The following is a 20,717-nucleotide window of genomic DNA, read 5'->3' as shown; positions in this document are numbered from 1 at the left end:
GGTTTTTTGGATACTTTCTTTTCCTGCCTCGTCAGAACTTTCTGTAATTGCAAGATTTCCTAAGAGCTTTCAACCTTCTTGAGTCATCTTTCCAATTACTGTGTCAGGCCTTGAAGTCATTGTATTAGTTTCCTAGGGCTGCCATAACAAAGTGCTACAAATTGGGTGGCTTAAACAACTATTGTCTCACAGTTCTGGAAGCTGGAAGTCCAAGATCAGGGTGTCAAGGGGGTTGGTTCCTTCTGAGGGCTGTGAGGAGGAATCTGTTCCATGCCTTTCTCCTAGCTTCTGGAGGTTTGCTGGCCATCTTTGGCATTGCTTGGCTTCTGGAAGCATTACCTAAATCTCTGCCCTCCTCTTCACATGGCATTCGCCCTCTGTGTCTAGCTCCAAATTTCTCCTTTTATAAGTACACCAGTCATATTGAATTAGGGGCCCATTCTACTCCACTATGACCTCATCTTAACTAATTATATATATTCTGAGGCACTGGGTGTTAGGACTTAATATAAATTTTGGGAGGGGGACACATTTCAACCCATTACAGCCATATATTTCATTTTTCTGGATTTTTAGAGTACTACTATTTTAAAGTTTAAGATACAAACTTTGTTCTTCTCATCATTTCTTTCTCAGTGAATTTGAACTAAAAGATGGTACAGTGATTTTTCTCCTTAGGGTCCTGGTATTTCAGTTGCTAAGCACTCTTGTCAGAATTCGATTTGAGATTGCATTTCCCCTTACTGCTTTATTTACCATATGAAAGTTTATATTGTCAGCAAGGCAAGTCAGTAATTTTTCCACTCAACTTTTAGAGAATGCAGCTTTCAGCAGATGTCTAGTTAATTGAAGCCTTCGCACCCACAACCTGATCTTGTATTTTGCCATTGTACACATCACCATGTTATCGATTCCAACATTTGGCCAGGTGGCCTATAATATAAATTGTGCTACACAATTGTCTCTACTTTTATGTTGGTACCAAAGGTTCACGGATTTTCAACAATCTTTTTCTTTTTATTTTTTTTTGAGATGGAGTCTCGCTCTGTCACCAGGCTACAGTGCAGTGGTGCGATCTTGATCTTGGCTCACTGCGACCTCGGACACCCTGGTTCAAGCAATTCTCCTGTCTCAGCCTCCGAGTAGTTGGGATTACAGTCATGTGCCACCATGCCCAACTAATTCTTGTATTTTTAGTAGAGATGGGGTTTCACCATGTTGGCCAGGATGATCTCGATCTCCTGACATCGTGATTCGCCCACCTCGGCCTCCCAAAGTGCTGGGATTACAGGCGTGAGCCACTCCGCCCGGCCTTAACAATCTTTTTCAACTACATTATATTCTTTTTTAACCCTGGCCTCCAGCTCTTGGCTTCTTTTATACAAGGGAATTACCAGTAGTGGTTATATTCTTATGACTCCATTCTTTGCTAATCCTAAAGGCACCCAAAAGGCTGTATTTACCTTTTCAGATTAAAATCTCCTATTTAACTTATGACCTCTATGTGCATATCTGAGGCTGTAATTATTATTTCTGACACCTTTCTCAAATACTTTCTGCTGAAAATTACTGTGAATTTGGCTTGTTTCCTTATGACAGTTTTGTACTCCTAACCAGGTACTTGTCATTCTGGTATCTTAAGCTAAAATCCAGAAACGCAAATCTCATTCTTTTACTCCATCTCTTAACTCTTCACTCCCAAAGCCTCCAAAACCTTCTAAAGCCCCAGTGATAAACTGGACAAAGAGATACTGCTGTTTCCTGACACCTTGAACATTCTCTGTGATCTCTAGAACTGTTTCTGTGTTTCTTCTGATAGTGTCATTCCTTCTCAAAGTAGGAGGAATGAACTGGGGCAGGCAAGTTAAGGATCTCAGAAGATTCTCTATTATGTGAACATGCCAGGCAGACACATATTTAGACTGGCAAGGCAAGACTAGGTTAGACATGCCCATGCCCTGCAAGGAATTCATTTCCTTGTATCAACTCACAGTACAGAGTCTCTTCATTCTTCCAGAGTTAGGTACCACTGTGGGAGGAGCCTCCTATCATCTAATTCTTCTTCTATTATTTTTTTTTTACCCTAACCCCTAGTTCTTCCTAGACTTTTTCTTTTTGCTCCCCTATTTTCACAATTTTTTTCATTGCTTTCATTTTCATACAGTCCTAGTTCCTACTTTTCTTTTCTTTTCTTTTTTTTTTTTTTTTTGAGACAGAGTCTCGCTCTGTTGCCCAGGCTGGAGAGCAGTGGCGCGATCTCCCTCACTGCAAGCTCCACCTCCCGGGTTCCCGCCATTCTCCTGTCTCAGCCTCCCGAGTAGCTGGGACTACAGGCGCCCGCCACCACGCCCAGTTAATTTTTTGTATTTTTAGTAGAGTCGGGGTTTCACCGTGTTAGCCAGGATGGTCTCGATCTCCTGACCTCGTGATCCGCCCACCTTGGCCTCCCAAAGTGCTGGGATTACAGGCGTGAGCCACCGCGCCTGGCCTACTTTTCTTATGTTATTTCCACTGTGTGTCTCTCCTGGTCTGATGAGCCAGGGTTAAAATTGATCTTCACCTCTTTTTCAGTCAGGATGATCACTTTGCATTCAGCATGCATGTTGGTGAGTTCCTAATACAAGGGATGCATCCTTTTTTACACAAGAATCACTTTAAAAGTAAGAAGTGAATAGATCACATTGTTTTTCATTTAAAATTAAAATAACATTTAAGCCCAATGGGGGAAGCACCTATATTTACAACTTGGATAAATTTCTTTGTTGAGTAGAAAAATGCCTTGAGAAAATCAGTACTGCCTCTCAAATACCAAAATATAATAGCTGGGTATATTTGAGAAGTAGCCACTTGGAGGCAGCTTTTTAATTCTTCATCTTTTACATTTTAAGTTTTTCTCCATGTATTATTTTATCCTTGAAATAACCTCCAGGATAGGTATTTAAAGAGGCCCAGGGAGATTAAGTGACTTGGTCAAGGCCACACAGCAAGTATCAGTACAACTGGGACTAGAATTAGTTCAGTGTTGCATTGTATCAGTGCAGATATATTTACTGAATATATCTTGTGTCTCATGCACTGGGCCAGTTATAAGATCAAAATGATAAATAAGGCACCACATGTGACCTAAGCATCTCTTTTCCTTTTCCCCTTTCGTCAGAACAGAGTAGAGGAAATAACACCAGTGCTTAGGAAACACTGGTTCTCTGAACAGTAATGCATTCCTATGGGGAAAATGAACTGTGTCTTATCTTCCCTGAAGCAGTCCCCTTAGCCAGTCCTACTGATTGGTTCCAAGGTCACATGGTTCCTCAGGAAACAGTATATTAAGAGTTTAGTTACATTCTAATTCAAACCATAGTCCCACTACTTACTGTATGATTAAACAATTTAGGAAACCTCTTAATTCTCAGTGTCTTCATCTTTAAAATTAAGATAATAAATAATACAGATTTTTAAGGTAGTTATGAGGAATAAATGAAATAATATATGTAAAACATTTAACTTAGTAACTAGCCCATAGTAGTATTTTAATAAATGTTAGTTGTCATTATTATTATTATAGTTACTGTTATCATTGCCATTGCCTAATACTCTGCTGAAATGGGAAGAAAGTTGACATTTGCATTTAAATTGCTTTGAGCCTTACTGATCTAAGGCAAGAGATAGAAGGCATATGCCCTAGGTCTAGCCAGTGACTTTCAAACTTGTTTGATCATGACTCACAGTAAGAAATGTATTTTATATTTATATGTATACATACCCATTCATTTTATATCACAATTCAGGTAGTACTAAGGCACATGCAAAATGTATAATATATACACTAAAACAAAAGTTTTGTGAAACAATATTCATCTGTACCACATGCAGTGCTCATTAGTATTTTCAACTGTAATGTTTAATTTTGAAAAAAATACTGATTTGACCTATTAGAGTGACTTCCCAAGCCACTAAGGATGATCCTGCAGTTTGGAAAAACACTGCCTGAGACCCTTTGCTGGTGTTAAGTGCCCAGGACATCTAGAAAGCATTCAGGAAATCTAAGTAGACCTCACCACCACCAACCAATGCGCTAGTCTAATTCCTTTGGTTAAAATGACTTCCAGATGGAATTAGAATTCTCAAAGCCCCCTGCTGGCCCCATATCAGTACTGGCCATTTTATCATTGCTGATTTTCTACTAATTGGCCAAAACTTGGCAGTTTTTCATTGATGAGCCCTTCTTTGGGGGAGTCCTTACTATTTTTTGTTTAATACCCCTCTTTTCACTCTTTCAGTGCAAATAATTGGGTTGAAGGTGTAATAATGAGTCACAACAGCTCACAATGTATTGGTTTGCAAAAAGTAAATAATCAACAAATTCTTTGAGTGCCTGTATTTCAGGCTGTCAGCATGGATACAAGAATAAACATGATTGGGTGCTTGCCCTCACTAGCACATGTAAACCAAAAAGTACCTGAAACAGGTCTCAATAAATTCAGAAGTTTATTTTGCCAAGGTTAAGGACTCACCCTGGAGACAGGTCTGTGCCTTTCTCCAACAATGATTTTGAGGGCTTTAATATTTAAATGAGAAAGAGGGAGGGTATAGTAATCCACATGTTGCAAGAAAAAAGGAGCAGGTAGGAGAATGGTCAATTATGTATTTGTCTATAAGATAAAGTGAACATACCAGTAGCTATCTGTGGATAAATTTAACCTTTTAACTGTAGCTGTTTGTTTAGGAACAAAAGGAAAAGCAGCTTCTTGTATGTCTCAGCTTTCAGCCTAATTTTTTCCTTTTGGCATAGTGAACTGGAGTCCTGAGTTTTTATTTTCCTTTCACACACACAATCTTGTAGAGTGAAAGAATATGCAGATAATCATGATGCAGTGTGATCAAAGTTCAAATAGAGCTCCCCAGTTTGGGAGCAGTCAGGAATGCCTTGAAGAAGTACTAACATTGTACCTGGATCTTAAGGGTTACGTAGGAATGTGTCAGGTAAGGAAATGGGAGAAATCATTCCAGGCAATAAGACTAGCGTAAGAAAGTGTGATGTGTTAAGGAAGCTGTATCTCAGAATCAGGAACTACTCAAGTATCACTATCATCATCTTAGTGTCCCATTTTCAATAGGAAAGTTCAAAATTTTGGCAGAAAGGAGAGCAGTCAGCCAACACAGAGGAGGCCACACAGTGTGCCTTGGCCATGTCGTCCCAAGCCTTTGTTCTGTCTTGCAGTCACATTCTCTGTCTGTCATCCGCCAGCACCTCTGCAGCCCTTACTTTCTGACTTCCTTTGGCCACCAGAGCCATCAGTGCCCTTCATTTTCTGCTTCTAAAGAAGTGAAGTGGGAATGAAAACTCACTTCGAATGATTTTTGTTATGTCATATGTTACACAATTTTGCATTGTATAACTTAATACTACTGTTAAAGATTGCAGTCCTGACTGAATAAATATAAAATCATTTCCTCTAATTGACTTGAGCAATTTGTTTGCTTGGAAAGTGCTAAAACTGCTCACAATTTTTGGTGTGCCATCATCATAAACTCCTTTCTTTCTGTCGGAAAAAATATATTACTCAAATTACAAAACTATTATCTCTAATACTGCCTATCATTTTGGTGCAAGTAGGGATTTTAAGAGACGTCATTACATCACTCATCACAAGCTGTATTATTAGTGGTATTGGGTATTGTCACAGGGTTATGAATTTTTGCTGCTCATAAGTATTTATGGAAAATAAATGTAATTTCCAAATGAAAAGAGAAGGAAGATAGCGTGGCAATGCTTAATGCTCTACTGCAAAAATATGCCCTTAGTTATTCCAAATGGTTGCTAGAGCTTCATTGTTTCCTGGTGTGATGACCTTGCTCAAAGAACAAATGTGTTGTACAACACACAGCATTCGCCAGTCTCCTTCGATATGAGGACCAGTGTATTCCTAACATTTACACATACACACCCCAAATTCCTTAATTTTATTATATAAATTTGTTTCTGACTGAATGATAATCTTTAAAAGCTTATTCCATTTGGTATAATTTTTTAGTGGCACCTTCTGCTGTGTGCTGTCCATTTCATTGTGCTTATAGTATTTATAAACAGGTGCTGAAATTTCATTTAACAGGTACTCAATGCATCTTTTTTTTGTGACTGCAGCTTTTTGTTTGTTAATTAAATCTTCTACTTTTATTATATTTACATTTTTCCCCTGTTAATTTTAAAAATTAAGTAGCCTATTCTTCTCTTACTCAATCTGCTCTGACATTTGCTACTATATACATTTTATTTCTCTTTCTGTCTTTAATCTTACCTACCAGTGCATGGGTACAGAGATAAATGTTTTACTCAGTCAAATCCCAAATCTTCAGCTAAGGGAAGAGTCCATAATCAAGGTACTGTATTATGTGTCCTGATATGTCACTCTTTTAAACCATCTTCATGTGAAACTACATATGTTACAAGTAATTTTTTTGCATTTGTAAAATTATATCCTTTATTCTCATCTACATTCTGAATTTCCTCCGATTCCATTTACAAAAAAATTAATAATTGCCATAATGTCTAAGAAAAACTCATAAACTACATAGAAAGATTCATGCAGCCGGGCGCCATGGCTCACGCCTGTAATCCCAGCACTTTGGGAGGCTGAGGCAGGCAATCACCTGAGGTCAGGAATTTGAGACCAGCCTGACCGAGATGGTGAAACCCCATCTCTACTAAAAATACAAAAATTAGCCGGGCGTGGTGGGGCACGCTTGTGATCCCAGCTACTCGGGAGGCTGAGGCAGGAGAATCACCTGAACCCGGGAGGCGGAGGCTGTGGTGAGCCAAGATCGTGCCATTGCACTGCAGCCTGGGCAACAAGAGTGAAACTCTGTCTCAAAGATTCATGCATGTGAAGCTGAAATGAGCCATAAAAACTTTTCTTGGAAACTGGTCTCTTGACCCCATAAATGCTTATAAAGAGAAAGAGAAGCAGAGGTGACATTATCATGGTGACTTCTGGTCACCTAGAAACATGACTTCAATTTAATACTGGGAAAAGACTAAAGCTTCTCAAACAGGCTTTCTGATCTAAAGAGGAAAACCCACTTTAGGGAGGCAGTAAGAAAGTCCTATATCCCTGTGACCCCATCACTGAGATAAACACCACAGTTCTACAGGCATTTATGAGGGCCTCTTGATTTGAAGGTGATACAGTGCTAGTCAAATTTGAGAATTAGTGTATGCCTTTGTGTCTGGATATTTGATATTTAATAGTCTCACTTGCATATAGAAATCCTTGATTTTTCTAATTAATATAACTAAGGTCAACTTATCTCACTGAGACTCTTCTAGCATTTTAGCTTGCCCTTTCTCTTAGAAGATATCTGCTTCTGGCTGGGTGTGGTGGCTGACGCCTGTAATCCCAGCACTTTGGGAGGCATGAGGCGGGCGGATCACCTGAGGTTGGGAGTTCGAGACCAGCCTGACCAACATAAAGAAACCCTGTCTCTACTAAAAATACGAAATTAGCCGGGCATGGTGGTGCATGCCTATAATCCCAGCTACTCAGGAGGCTGAGGCAGGAGAATCTCTTGAACCCAGGAGGTGGAGGTTGTGATGTGCTGAGATCATGCCATTGCACTCCAGCCTAAGCAACAAGAGCGAAACTCTGTCTCAAAAAGAATAAAATAAAATAAAGGTATCTGCTTCTGACTGTACATTTTATTCATTTATTTTATTTTATTTTATTTTAGAGACAGTGTCTCACTCTGTTGCCCAGTCTGTAGTGTAGTAGCGCTATCTTGACTCACTGTAACCTCCACCTCTGGGGGTCAAGCGATCCTCGCATCTCAGCTTCCCAAGTAACTGGGACTATAGGCATTTGTTTTTTGTTTTGTTTTGTTTTGGTAGAGACGGGGTTTCACCATGTTGCCCAGGCTGGTTTCAAACTCCTGGGCTCAAGCAATCTGCCCACCTTGGCCTTCCAAAGTGCTAGTATTACAGGCATGAGGCACTGTGCCCATTACTAAATTTATAATTTCTCATTCTTCACAGATACTGAAAAAAAAACTATAATATAATCTTGTTTAGAATTACATCATTTTGGCATGATATACAAATATTAATTCCAAATCCAGCTTCAGATTTTAGTAGACTTAGAAGTTTCTATTTTATATCTTTAAATGTCATGTGAAATTGACCAAATAAGCAGAAGAATGTTCCTTACTTTTTTCATGAAGCCCTGAGAAATTGAGTAACTCAGCATTTGCCTTGCTAGACTTTATTAGTACCTCCTGCCAGCTTGTTTTGTTTTCAGTGTCAATGTACTGTTTCTACTTATGATCTTAGTATTTACTTTTAAATCCTGAATTTACATCAAAATATAAAATAAGATTGATTTGGGGGGTTTGGTAGGTCATTCTGAGGCTAAGATTCTGTGATTTTGAAATGCTATATTGGATAATGCTTATGTTACAGAAGTAGCAAATGACCATATGACTTATGATTTTTAGATTAATCAACTTGCTATGACCTCTAAAATTGTAGCTCCAGAGCATGCACCTTTTTCCTTAGTCAGTGGTATTCCCACATTAGATTATCTCACTCCATGACTTTGGCTTTCGTGAAGGTGTGTGGGCAAGTCTTCGCTCTAGCACTCGCTTGATCAGCTCTCCAACATCCTTCATTGATGTTGGCGCCCGGCTGGCAGGCAAGGACCATTCGGCCTCCTTCAGTAACAGCACCTACCTACAAAACCAGCTCTTGAAACGGCAAGCAGCCCTTTACATATTTGGTGAAAAGTCGCAACTAAGGGTAAGATTTCTTTTTTCTCACTTAGAAACTTTGTGGATGCACTAGGGCTGTTTATAAAACATGTATCACAAACCAGGTTTGCTAGAATTTTTTTTATAGCATGATTCTTAACCTGGAGTTAATAATCTCAAAAAATTTAGCTCTCCTTTTGAATTTATTTATATATATTAATTTTTATATAGATACATACACATATATACATATGCATATTTATTAGCCACGAAAATAAGTATTTATTCATGGCAGTAAAAAATCAACATAAACATCAGGAATACTAGGAAGTGTACATACGAAAAAAGAAATAAGGCTTCATCAGGCTGTGTTTTCAACAGCCTTGATTCAGCTTCCACAGGAATCTGCCCATGGCAAAACAGATAGTTTTGTTGTTGTAAACCTACTGATAAAAAAGGCTACAGAAAGACAGAAGAATGGAGAGAGGAAGACTGTGGTGCCACGTATGGAGGCAAGGCAAGGCCAAGTCTAGATTTTCTGAGTAACGCTTGTTAAAACTTCTCAAGGCTATACAGAAAGAGACACATGTCCTAAGACATGTCAGAAAATTCAAAATACTAGATGCTAATCAACTGTATTCTTACTGTTAAGTTGTTGTGCTAAAGAGCTTCACCATGCTGAGGGCCCATAAATTGTAAAGATGGTCTTTTCCTCCAAAAGCAACAATAATTCCTTGAATTTAATGTTTTGCAAGTCACGCATTACAAAATAAATTTCATTACCACGAATAGGTGTATAGGACATGAAAGTTACCTGTTAACTCAGAAATCTCAACGTTTAGTCCAGTGCTCCAGTTGGCACTGGACAACCTAGACAGACCTCTGGCTGAACCATGGAGCAGAAACTGTGAGCAGGGTGCCATTAGCAAGATCCCACATGCTTGGCCCTTAAGACGCCAGTAACTGAGTCATCTCTTCTGGAGCAGGCTGGTGGCTTTGCTAGCTCTTCTCCCACTGCCTGGACTGCTGCAACCACTTAGTCATCAGCCTTTAGGGTAGAGGGCATAAAACTGCTGGGTAATGCTCAATTTTTAAATCTGCATATTTGTCTTCTGATACAGTAAATAATTTTATATCCAGAAAATAGAACACTTTTCTACAGCAATCCAGGGTTGCTGGTGCCAGTGTCTTTTCCAGAACACAGACTTTCCATGCTTCAGCACAACACTTACTCGTGATCCGAATCACTCTCCGAGGTTTAGCTCCTTAATACTCCCCTCTGCCATTCTCTTTGCACATGATTTCTCAGATTAGCTGTGTGATCATACGTATTTGAGTAAGAAAGAGTTGGGATGCTGCCTTTTTCCTTCCCTCTCTTTTTTCTTTCTGTCTGTCTTTCCTCAATAAAGTATCATTATTATATATTTTTTAATTTTTTGAGACGGAGTCTCACCCTGTCGCCAGGCTGGAATGCAGTAGCATGATCTCAGTTCACGGCAACCTCCGCTTCCCAGGTTCAAGCGATTCTTCTGCCTCGGTCTCCCGAGTAGCTGGGACTACAGGCACGCACCACCACGCCCAGCTTTTTTTTTTTTTTTTTTTTTTTGTATTTTTAGTGGAGACGAGGTTTCACCGTGTTGGCCAGGATGGTCTCCATCTCTTGACCTCGTGATCCACTTGGCCTCCCAAAGTGCTGGGATTACAGGCGTGAGCCACTACGCCTGGCCAAGTATTATTATTTTTAAAAATGTAATCCCACCATTCTGGCACAGTAGTTGTCAGCAATTTTATATATTCCATTCAGGTTTTATCTTTTATTCGATTTTGTGTGTAGAGTACGGCTCTGTATCTGTCCGATATGTGCCACATTCTAGCTAGCACAATGCCATCCAGTTACAATTCCATACCTTTTTCTCCCAACAAAGAAGCATAAAGGAAAGTCAATAAATTACAGTGAGTTATTCTGAAAATAATCTTGAATTTGACCTTTACCTAGGTAAATTCACATACTTTAATACTTGATTATTGGGAACAGATTCCTTCCAACCTAATGGAGTGTCTCACTACTGTGGTTAGTAACTCCTGGCTTCTAAGATAGGCATACCTAGCTTATGTATAGTTGGGAAATAGGAATCTACCTTTCCTGAAAAGTAAACTATGTTTTGTCTATTATAAGTTTTTAAAAATAATAGAAAGGAACTCATGTATATCACTAGGTTCTTTATCTGAAGCCTTCACATCATGTTTCCATGTCGTATAGTAGTCTCCATAACTATTTTAGTCACTATTCAACCCATATTGTTGGATGTTTAGGTTTCTTTATCTTCTGTATATAAAATTACAGTCACAATTCTAAGCAAATAGGTTATTTTTTTTTTTTTAATTGAGATACCATTCCCAGAGGTTTTTTTCCGATTAGATTATTTCCTCAGAGTAGCTTCCTTAAAATGGAATTATTAAGACAAAGGAAAAATTATAAAATACACATAACAAGATTTACCATCTTAACCATTTCTAAATATATGACTCAGTATTATTAAGTACATTCACGTTGTTGTGCAACCAATCTCCAGAAAGCAGTTTTACTCTTAGAAAAGCAGATGGTCCAGTAGAGTAATTTGGGCAAAATGAAAAGAAAGTGGAAACATTTTGAGAAAATTAATTCATTCTTTGGCATGAAAAGTTAGAGGACTTTTAAATCTTCACAGCTAGGTTATTAAAATGAAATATACCAGTAGGCCATCAGTATAGCATTCTTTAATTACAAATGCAACACTCATACCACACACAAATTCCATATGGATTAAAGATGTAAATGAGAAAGTACTCAAATAAATATAGGTTGATACATATATAATATTAAGTGAAAAAATGTTATCCCAAAGATAGAAATGAACAAAGCCTTTCATGGTTTTTTTATGTAAATTTTTTTTTTTTTTTTTTTTTTTTAGGTGGAGTCTCACTCTACTGCCCAGGCTGGAGTGCAGTGGTGTCATCTCAGTTCACTGCCACCTCCATCTCCGGGGTTCAAGTGATTCTCCTGCCTCAGCCTCCTGAGTAGCTGGGATTACAGGTGCCCGTCACCACACCTGGCTACTTTTTGTATTTTTAGTAGAGATGGGGTTTCACCATGTTGGCCAGGCTGGTCTTGAACTCCGGACCTCAGGTAATCTGCCTGCCTTGGCCTCCCAAACTGCTGGGATTACAGGCATGAGCCACCACGCTCAGCCATGTAATTTTTTATTATTGACTTTTAAGAAGTAGGGCCAGGCACAGTAGCTCACACCTGTAATCTCAGCACTTTGGGAGGCCAAGGTGGGCGGATCACAAGGTCAAAAGATCAAGACCATCCTGGCCAACATGGTGAAAGCTCATCTCTACTAAAAATGCAAAAATTAGCTGGGCGTGGTAGTGTACGACTGTAGTCCCAGCTACTTGGGAGGCTGAGGCAGGAGAATCCCTTGAACCCAGGAAGCAGAGGTTGCAGTGAGTCGAGATTGTGCCACTGCACTCCAGCCTGGGTGACAGAGTGAGAGTCCATCTCAAACAAACAAAAAGTCACCACAATGTTGGTAGTCTTGGGGCAGCAAGAAAGTGATTTTTATTTCTTTTTCAATATTTATCTCTACCTTTTTTCATTTTTATTATGAATATGTTTTACTTGCATAATAAGAAACAAATATGTGCATATCTACAAACTTTAATACATGTACAGTCTGGAACTCCAACAGTGTATTACCTATCCTTTCCCATATACATCTTGGGAAGACTTAGTTTACACTATTGGAGTAGTCATACTGTCCATGTATCGTTAGTTGCTCTTTAAAGTTCCGGGTTCATGGCCTTATAATTGACTTATATTTGGTATTATAAGCTCCATCAAGTTCCAGTCTACCAGTAGTCTCTTCCAGTTCTCAGAATGAGAGCACTCTTAGGCTAAGTAATCTACCTCTAGTAAGGACTAGATTTGCCATTCTAGGCAAACCACTAGACTGTACTGAATGGCTCTTCCCATCAACACTGACACATTGCCATACAAGATTGACTCTTTTGACCCATTGGCAGCCTCTGCAGCTATTTGCCCCCAACTAACTGTTTACCGTTATGCACTGCCCCATTGGAAACATCACTCTTTTACTTATAGCACTTCATCTGCCTGATTCTCTGAATCTTCATCCACAGAACTTCAAGGTAGAATTTGCTTTAAATTGTGAGTTTGTTCCTGTTGAATTTCATGAAATCCGGCAAGTGAAAGCCAGTTTTAAGAAGCTGATGAGGGCTTGTATCCCAAGCACCATCCCTACTGACTCAGAAGTGACCTTCCTGAAAGCGCTGGGAGATTCTGAGTGGCTCCCACAGGTAATGTCTGAAGCAGCTTCTTTCTTTATAACTCAGAGAAACAGAGGCCCAAGTAGATATACAGAACTGTATTTGAGAAAAAAAATACTTGGTTCCCTCACTCACCAACATTCTCCTCCTTCATTGCGTGCCATCAGTAAAGGCCTTTCAGTTTCAGGAAATCATCTGATATAGGAGGTGAGGGAGTAGAAGTCTTGATCGCTGGGTTTTTATCTCTGTGTAATTCAAAGTTTGGTGTCTATAGGACACTAAGGAGAAAATTATTTTTAGATGGAAATTTTTGATGTAGTAAATTTAATCAGCATGTATATACAGGGCTCCTGCTCTGTTATCAGTACAGTAAGGATCCAGGGCAGAGGACAACTTCTGCATGACTCCAAGAGCTCTCACCTTTCATTTGTCTGCCTATCCCAGGTCTCTAGATTTTAGATTCACCCCAAACTACCCACCAAAGGCACACTGGATGCCCCCAAGCCTACCTAAGGCTAGAGAAAAAAAACACAGTGTCTGTCTTTCAGTTCAGTCAACTTTGGGATATTCTTAATGGAACTTTTATTGAGAAATTAAAGGGCCTTGTCTTTAAGCTCCTTTATTTCTTATATTGCCCAGGCTGGTCTTGAACTCCTGGCCTCAAGTAATCTTTCCATCTTGACCTCCCAAAGTGCTGTGATTACAGGCATGAGCTGCCATGCCTGGCCCCCATTATTTGTTATCACCTTGCAGAAATTCCCAGTCCACTGCCTCCATCTACCTGCAAGTATCCTGCCTCTTGTTTCCCACAGCACATTGGACTAAAAAGCAAAAAAAAAAAAAAAAGGAATGATGTCAGTACCCAGGGCAGGGCAGTGACTGTTCTCAAGATACTTAAACCAAAGAGAAACACTACCACATATACATTTGGCTATAAATGTATCATGCCGTGTTCATTATTATTAAGGCAATTTAGGGTGCTTTGCATACCCATGGAAGGAACTGATCAATACTCCCTTCTGTCCCCAGGCTGTGAGCCCCAGCTCCAAATGGACCCCACCCCCCAACTTATCTATCCATGTTTCTGATGCATTCTGTGCTCTGCTCTTTGCTAGAAAGTAGACCTGTACCAAAAGCTAGGGACTAAAGACAGTGGAAATAATTGCCCACTTGGGATATTGACATCTTAAAAGTTAACTCTTAAAGCAAATTCTTTTTTTGACTTTTATTTTGTGTTCAGGGGCACATATATAGGTTTGTTGTATAGGTCAATTGCATGTCTTGGGAGTTTGGTATACAGATTATTTCATCACCCAGGTAATAAGCATAGTACCTGATAGGTAGCTTTTCTATCCTCATCCTCCTGTCACCTCCAACCTCAAGTAGGCCCCAGGCATCTATTCCCTTCCTTGTGTCCATATGTACTCAATGTTTAGCTGCCACTTATAAGTGAGAATATGCAGTATTTGGTTTTCCATTCCTGTGTTAGTTTGCTTCAGCTGTGTTACTGCAAAGGACATAAGCTCATTCTTTTTATAGCTGTGTAGTATTCCATGGTGTATATGTACTGTATTTTCTTTATCCAGTCTACTGTTGATGGGCATATAGGTTGACTCCATGTCTTTGCTATTGTGAATAGTATAGCACTGAACATGTGTGTGCATGTGTCTTTATGGCAGAACAATTTATATTCCTTTGGGTATATACTCAGTAATGGGATTGCTAGGTCAAATGGTAATTCTTTTTTAAGTTATTTGAGAAATCACCAAACTACTTTCTACATGACTGAACTAATTTACATTCCCACCAGAGATGTATAAGCATTCCCTTTTCTCCACAGGCTCGCCAGCATCTGTTATTTTTTGATTTTTTAATAATAGCCATTTTTTAGAACGAATTCTGAGCCCAAAAGAATTCAGGCCTGGTGATAGCTATGTTGTAGAAACAGTTACGTGAGGAGCTTCTCATTACTGAGTAGGACATTTGCCTTATTCCTGTGTTTAAAGTAGCCTAGGCCGGGCGCAGTGGCTCACAACTGTAATCCCAGCACTTTGGGAGGCTGAGGCAGGTGGATCACCTGAGGTTGGGAGTTCGAGACCAGCCTGACCAACATGGAGAAACCTCGTCTCTACTAAAAACACAAAATAAGCCAGGCATGACAGCACGTGCCTGTAATCCCAGCTACTTGGGAGGCTGAGGGAGGAGAATCACTTGAACCTGGGAGGTGGAGGTTGTGGTGAGCCGAGACTGCGCCATTGCACTCCAGCCTGGGCAACAAGAGCAAAACTCCGTCTCAAAAAAAAAAAATTTTTTAATAAAATAAAATAAATAAATAAAGTACCCTAGCTCTGTTTAAGATATGGGTTTTTTCATTTTTGTTCTTGTTCAGAGTTGGATTCAAATTGCAAATTATGTCTGATGATCATTAAAATATTTTTTAAAACTAGAATGTTATACATTTGGTTTTAAAATCTATATATTGTTCTCACACCTTAATTGTTTATCAAGGACTTTGAGCCAATTGATGTGGCTTTAAAAACTTAGCAAAGGCCGGGCACGGTGGCTCAAGCCTGTAATCCCAGCACTTTGGGAGGCCGAGACGGGCGGATCACGAGGTCAGGAGATCGAGACCATCCTGGCTAACCCGGTGAAACCCCGCCTCTACTAAAAAAAATACAAAAAACTAGCTGGGCGAGGTGGCGGGCGCCTGTAGTCCCAGCTACTCGGGAGGCTGAGGCAGGAGAATGGCGTAAACCTGGGAGGCGGAGCTTGCAGTGAGCTGAGATCCGGCCACTGCACTCCAGCCTGGGTGACAGAGCAAGACTCCGTCTCAAAAAAAACAAAAAAAAAAAACAAACAAAAACAAAAAAAAAACTTAGCAAAAATATAAAAGTTATTTTCTCATTTTGTACACAGCACAGACAAATCGGAGTTTTTTTTGTTTTTTTTTTTTTGGAGACAGAGTCTTGCTCTGTCACCCAGGCTAGAGTGCAGTGGCACGATCACAGCTCACTGTAGCCTATATCTCCCAGATTCAAGCGATCCTCCCACCTCAGCCTCCTGAGTAGCTGGGACTACAGGCAGATGCCACCACGCCTGGGTGATTTTTGTATGTTTTGTAGAGATGGGGTTTTGCCATGTTGCCCAGGTGGTCTCAAACTCCTGAGCTCAAGCACTACTCTCGCCTCAGCCTCCCAAAGTGCTGGGATTACAGGCACTGAGCCACCACGCCCAGCCAGGAGTATCTTTTTTAACATATAATTCATTTACCATAAAATTTATCCTTATGATAAAAGTGTACAACTCAATACTTTCTGGTATATCCACAACGTTTTGTAACTATCACCACTATCTAATTCCCAAAAAATTAAGAATATCTGAAATAGAACTTACTACATCATGGAAAAACAAATTTTTTTTTTGGAAAAACAAATTTTAAATCCAATAAAATTCATGTGAATTTCCTTCCTTTGCTGGGAAATCCACATAGAATATCTTTTGTACTCTATGGAATTATAGCTCACCTACTTTTGGGGGAATCATGTAAGGTAATTTTATTTCATTATGTATTGTTTTAAAATGTGTCTGCCTTTTTGAAGTGTCATGTTGTGGTTGTTTTTATTGAGATGGGGTCTCACTATGTTGCCCAGGCTGGTCTCGAACTCCTAACCTCAAATGACCTGCCCAGCTCAGCCTCCCAAAGTGCTGGGATTACGAGCATGAGTCACTGCACCCAGACAAAAGTGTCATTGTTTAATCTTGGTTTGAAAGAACTTTAAGTATTTAAAACATTATGTGGTTCTTTTATCCAAGTGCTTTATCCCTAACTTGTTTGATTATCCAGGGAAAGCAACTCTTTCTGACTTCTGCACTCAGAAAGTGCTTGGTCTAATTGTGTTCTCCTTCCTATCTCTTAGCTTCACAGGATAATGCAGCTGGCTGTGGTTGTATCAGAAGTACTTGAAAATGGTTCCTCAGTTTTGGTCTGTTTGGAGGAAGGCTGGGACATCACTGCACAAGTAAACTATTAGACATATTTTTTGATACTTCATTTTATATTTATATTTCCATTTGGTGGTTTTTAAATTCTTCAGATGAATGTTTTGTATAATGACTAATGTGTTTATGGACAGAGAAAGTCCTGTGTTAAACACCACCTGTTATCCATCAGAAAACTCTGTACCATGAGCTCTTAGCCCCTACGCAGCCTGGAGCTCTGGCTCCAGGCATCAGGCTCTCCCACCCACAGATTTACCATGCAGGCTTGTGGATGGAGCCCTTGACCAGCAGTGTGAGGTATGGACCATCCTTTCTGGGTTTTGTCAGTCCATCCCCTGGCTCTCTGTAAGCCCCACCTTAACCCACTCCAGAGTGAAAAGTGAGTTCAGACTACATTAAGACATTAATCTGCATCTGCCAAAAAGTAGAATTGATTTTAACTGATCCTCTGGCCTCTGATTAACTTAGGAAAAGGTTGTTGTCAGCAAACTGGCCAGTTAAGGATTAAAGGCTTAATTCCCTGAAAGTAAACTTGTAGCCAAAATGAATTTGAGCTTTAGTTTTTACTGGAAAGCTTACAGAATTCATTTTATTGGCCATCCTGGAATGGTTAGTGAACAAATTTGCTGTCCAGGTAAATTTGTGAATTAGCTATTATCAGAAGGAAGTGCTTTTATCTTAGTAATAGGACTTTTTCAGAACTAAAATTAATAACAATCCATCCTGTTTGTGCCCTAGGTGACATCCCTGGTTCAGTTACTCAGTGATCCCTTTTATAGGACACTTGAAGGCTTCCGGATGTTGGTTGAAAAAGAGTGGCTCTCTTTTGGTCACAAATTCAGTCAGCGGAGCAGCTTGACCCTCAACTGTCAGGGGAGTGGTTTTGCTCCAGTCTTCTTACAGTTCTTAGACTGTGTACACCAGGTAAGTAGAGCAAGCTTGAGTTGACTTGATGTGAAGGAAACAACACAATGTACTAGCATTGATGGAGCACTGCGATGGTGTGCCAGGTACCTTCCTATCATAACTCTGATTAACTCAGCCATAGGACGTGCTGAAATCTTAGCAGTAAACTCCTAGAAATGGAAAAGAAAAAAAATTAGTTGGTTTCTGAAATGAGGACAGCTAAGCTGGCTACTGGGCTTGCCCCAAGTGAAGTAGCCAGCACTCTAAATGACCATCTTCAAAGAAGAGGAGCAAACTTGGGCTTATTACCTAAGAACAAAATCTCTAGGTAATAGGGGTCCTGAAATCCAGCACATGGTCTGCGCAGTTCAGGAGGACCCCAGCTTGTGCCTAGGAACATAAGAGGTGAAGCCTAACCCCTGGAGAAATAATCAGGGCCCAGCCAGATGGACATACAGGCTTGAGAACACTGGTCACTTCTACCACATTGAGAAACCATGGTACATATACACCATAGAATACTATGCAGCCATAAAAAAGAATGAAATCATGTCTTTTGCAATGACATGGATGTAGCTGGAGGCCATTATCCTAAGCAAATTAATGCAGAAGTAGAAAACCAAATACCTCATGTTCTTACTTATAAGTGGGAGCCCAGGTATATCCATTCAAATGCAGTGAAGGTAGGGGAGATGTGAGTGCTCTAGGCACCCTCCTGCCTTCATCGCAGGCACATCAGATACAGACCTCTGGATGGGACCTTGGTCAGGACTGGGTTTGAGAATTGGATGGCACCGAGTTTGCAAGTTGAAGACTGAATTGGCCTAGGAAAAGCAGACCTATTTCCAGCTTTCATTTGACCATAATCCCAGGGTTGGATGAATGAGTTCTGGCATGTCAAACCTGTCTGTGGGAATGGTGAGCCTCTTTGAAACACACTGGCCTCAAATATCGATTGGAAAGAAAAGTGGAACTATGTTTTCAGGAACCAGAGTTGAAACGAACTCTGATGACACCAAGTTAGTAAGTGGTTACGTTTTATTTTGTTTTTATTCTAGTAATCACTTGATCAGCTTTCCAAATCACTACATAATTTTTGTTAATAACAGCTTTATTGAACTATATATCATACAATTCACCTATTTAAAGTGTTCAGTAGTTTTGAATCCATTCACAAAGTTGTGTAACAATTACCACAGTCAATTTTAGAGCATTTTATCACTCCAAAAATAAACTCCATACTCATGAGCAGTGACTTTCCAACCTTCCACCCCACACACAGGAAGCTATTTTTTTTTTACTGCTCTAATTTACTTATTAACGAAAAGACCTATTGAAGAATTTCATTGATCTGTCCAAGCAGTAACTGGAGGAGCTCATTACAAGGTTAAGCATGTACCTTTAAACTCTTTGCAGCAAATAGTATACTATATTTGTTTTCTGTTTGAATATTGGCCCTTTTATTGATACTCCTTTTGGCAAATAGACAAAGGAGAAGTTTGGAGACCATTGTCTCTGAAACAGAAAGCTTACCTGAGGCCAAAGGAGAGGAGCAAGCATCTCTTCTCACTTCTAGGCAGATGAAAGCATATGAGTTCTTCATGAAAGCACTTCTTATCTTTTTATTATGCTTATCAATTGGACTAGACTATTTCCTGACTCCATATACCACCATTACTAACAATTACTAATTTATGTCGACTGCTTACTATGTGCCAGGAACAGTTCTGAGCACTACACATGTTATTTTAGTTCATCATTCTTTGAATCTTTTGCTGACCCTCACCCTCCCACTTCATTTATATTTCTAATGAGTCAGGTATAGACATCTTTGATAGCATCGATAGCACGAAAGTGTATTTATTTGTATGTAAGTATTGCCCTCTACTTAATCTGAGAATTCCCGGGAACAAGGACTATGTCATACTAGTCTTCATATCCCTAGTATCTAACACAATTACAGTCTCAGTCTCTGGAATATAATAGACAATAAATAGATAATCTCAATGAATATATGAGAATTTGAAAGACCACAAGTCTTGTTCATGCTCTTACCACCCTCATCAAGACCATCTAGAATATCCTGGCCAGGCATGGTGGCTCATGCCTGTAATCACAGCACTTTGGGAAGCCAAGGTGGGAGGCTCACGAGATCAAGAGGTCAAAACCATCCTGGCCAACATGGTGAAACCCCATCTCTACTAAAAATACAAAAAATTAACCGGATGTGGTGGCACGCATCTGTAGTCCCAGCTACTTGGGAGGTTGAGGCAAGAGAATCGCTTGAACCTGGGAGGTGGAGGTTGCAGTGAGCTGAGAATCCCCCACTGCACTCCAGCCTGGTGATAGAGCGAGACTGCGTCTCAAAACAAACAAAAAACCCATCTAGAATATCCTAAGTAGAATTGCTGGCATAATCTTCCAAAAACTCAGATACAATCCTTTTATTCCCCTCCACAAAAGTCTTCAAAGCAAACAAACAAAAACCTTCAGTGGCTCCACATTTCCAAAAGAATTACCCTTCCACATATCCAATTTGAATATAATTGGGGGGAACCAAAATGCGCTACAGTAGGTGAATGACTACACAAACTGGGATACATCCATACCGTGGACTACTACTCAGTAGTAGAAAGGAATTACTGGCACATGCAACACCTTAAAGGGATCTCAAGGACATTATATTGAAAGGGAAAAAACAGGCAATCTCAAAGGGTCCAATTGGGTATGATTCCATATATATAATT

The 20,717-nt window shown here is 39.8% G+C and overlaps 1 protein-coding gene and 1 long non-coding RNA gene across 10 annotated transcripts in view; one reads left to right on the top strand and one right to left on the bottom strand.

Moving 5' to 3' along the window:
- SBF2 (SET binding factor 2) overlaps positions 1 to 20,717 on the top strand; it is a 517,824-nt gene that overhangs the window by 469,377 nt on the left and 27,730 nt on the right. For 6 of the 8 annotated variants that reach the window (XM_003910236.3, XM_017948646.1, XM_021926092.1 and 3 more), the window contains 4 exons: positions 8,601 to 8,785; positions 12,919 to 13,095; positions 16,983 to 17,084; positions 17,803 to 17,988. In XM_003910236.3, coding sequence (XP_003910285.3) covers positions 8,601 to 8,785; positions 12,919 to 13,095; positions 16,983 to 17,084; positions 17,803 to 17,988 — 650 coding nt within the window. Of the gene's footprint in view, positions 1 to 6,303; positions 6,379 to 8,600; positions 8,786 to 12,918; positions 13,096 to 16,982; positions 17,085 to 17,802; positions 17,989 to 20,717 lie in introns of all 8 variants that reach the window. The other 2 variants (XM_009186612.2, XM_017948645.1) reach the window with 1 other exon arrangement.
- Positions 17,609 to 20,717, bottom strand: part of LOC103877666 — a 50,954-nt gene continuing 47,845 nt past the window's right edge. For both annotated transcript variants that reach the window (XR_004177486.1, XR_002517078.1), the window contains one exon: positions 17,609 to 18,140. This is a non-coding gene — a long non-coding RNA (uncharacterized LOC103877666). The remainder of the gene's footprint in view (positions 18,141 to 20,717) is intronic.

The sequence above is a fragment of the Papio anubis genome, chromosome 12 (assembly GCF_008728515.1).
Source record: "Papio anubis isolate 15944 chromosome 12, Panubis1.0, whole genome shotgun sequence".
In the NCBI taxonomy this organism is placed as follows: Eukaryota; Metazoa; Chordata; class Mammalia; order Primates; family Cercopithecidae; genus Papio; species Papio anubis.
The sequence above is the reverse complement of the archived record's forward strand: the minus strand, read 5'-3'. Positions and strand labels throughout refer to the sequence as shown.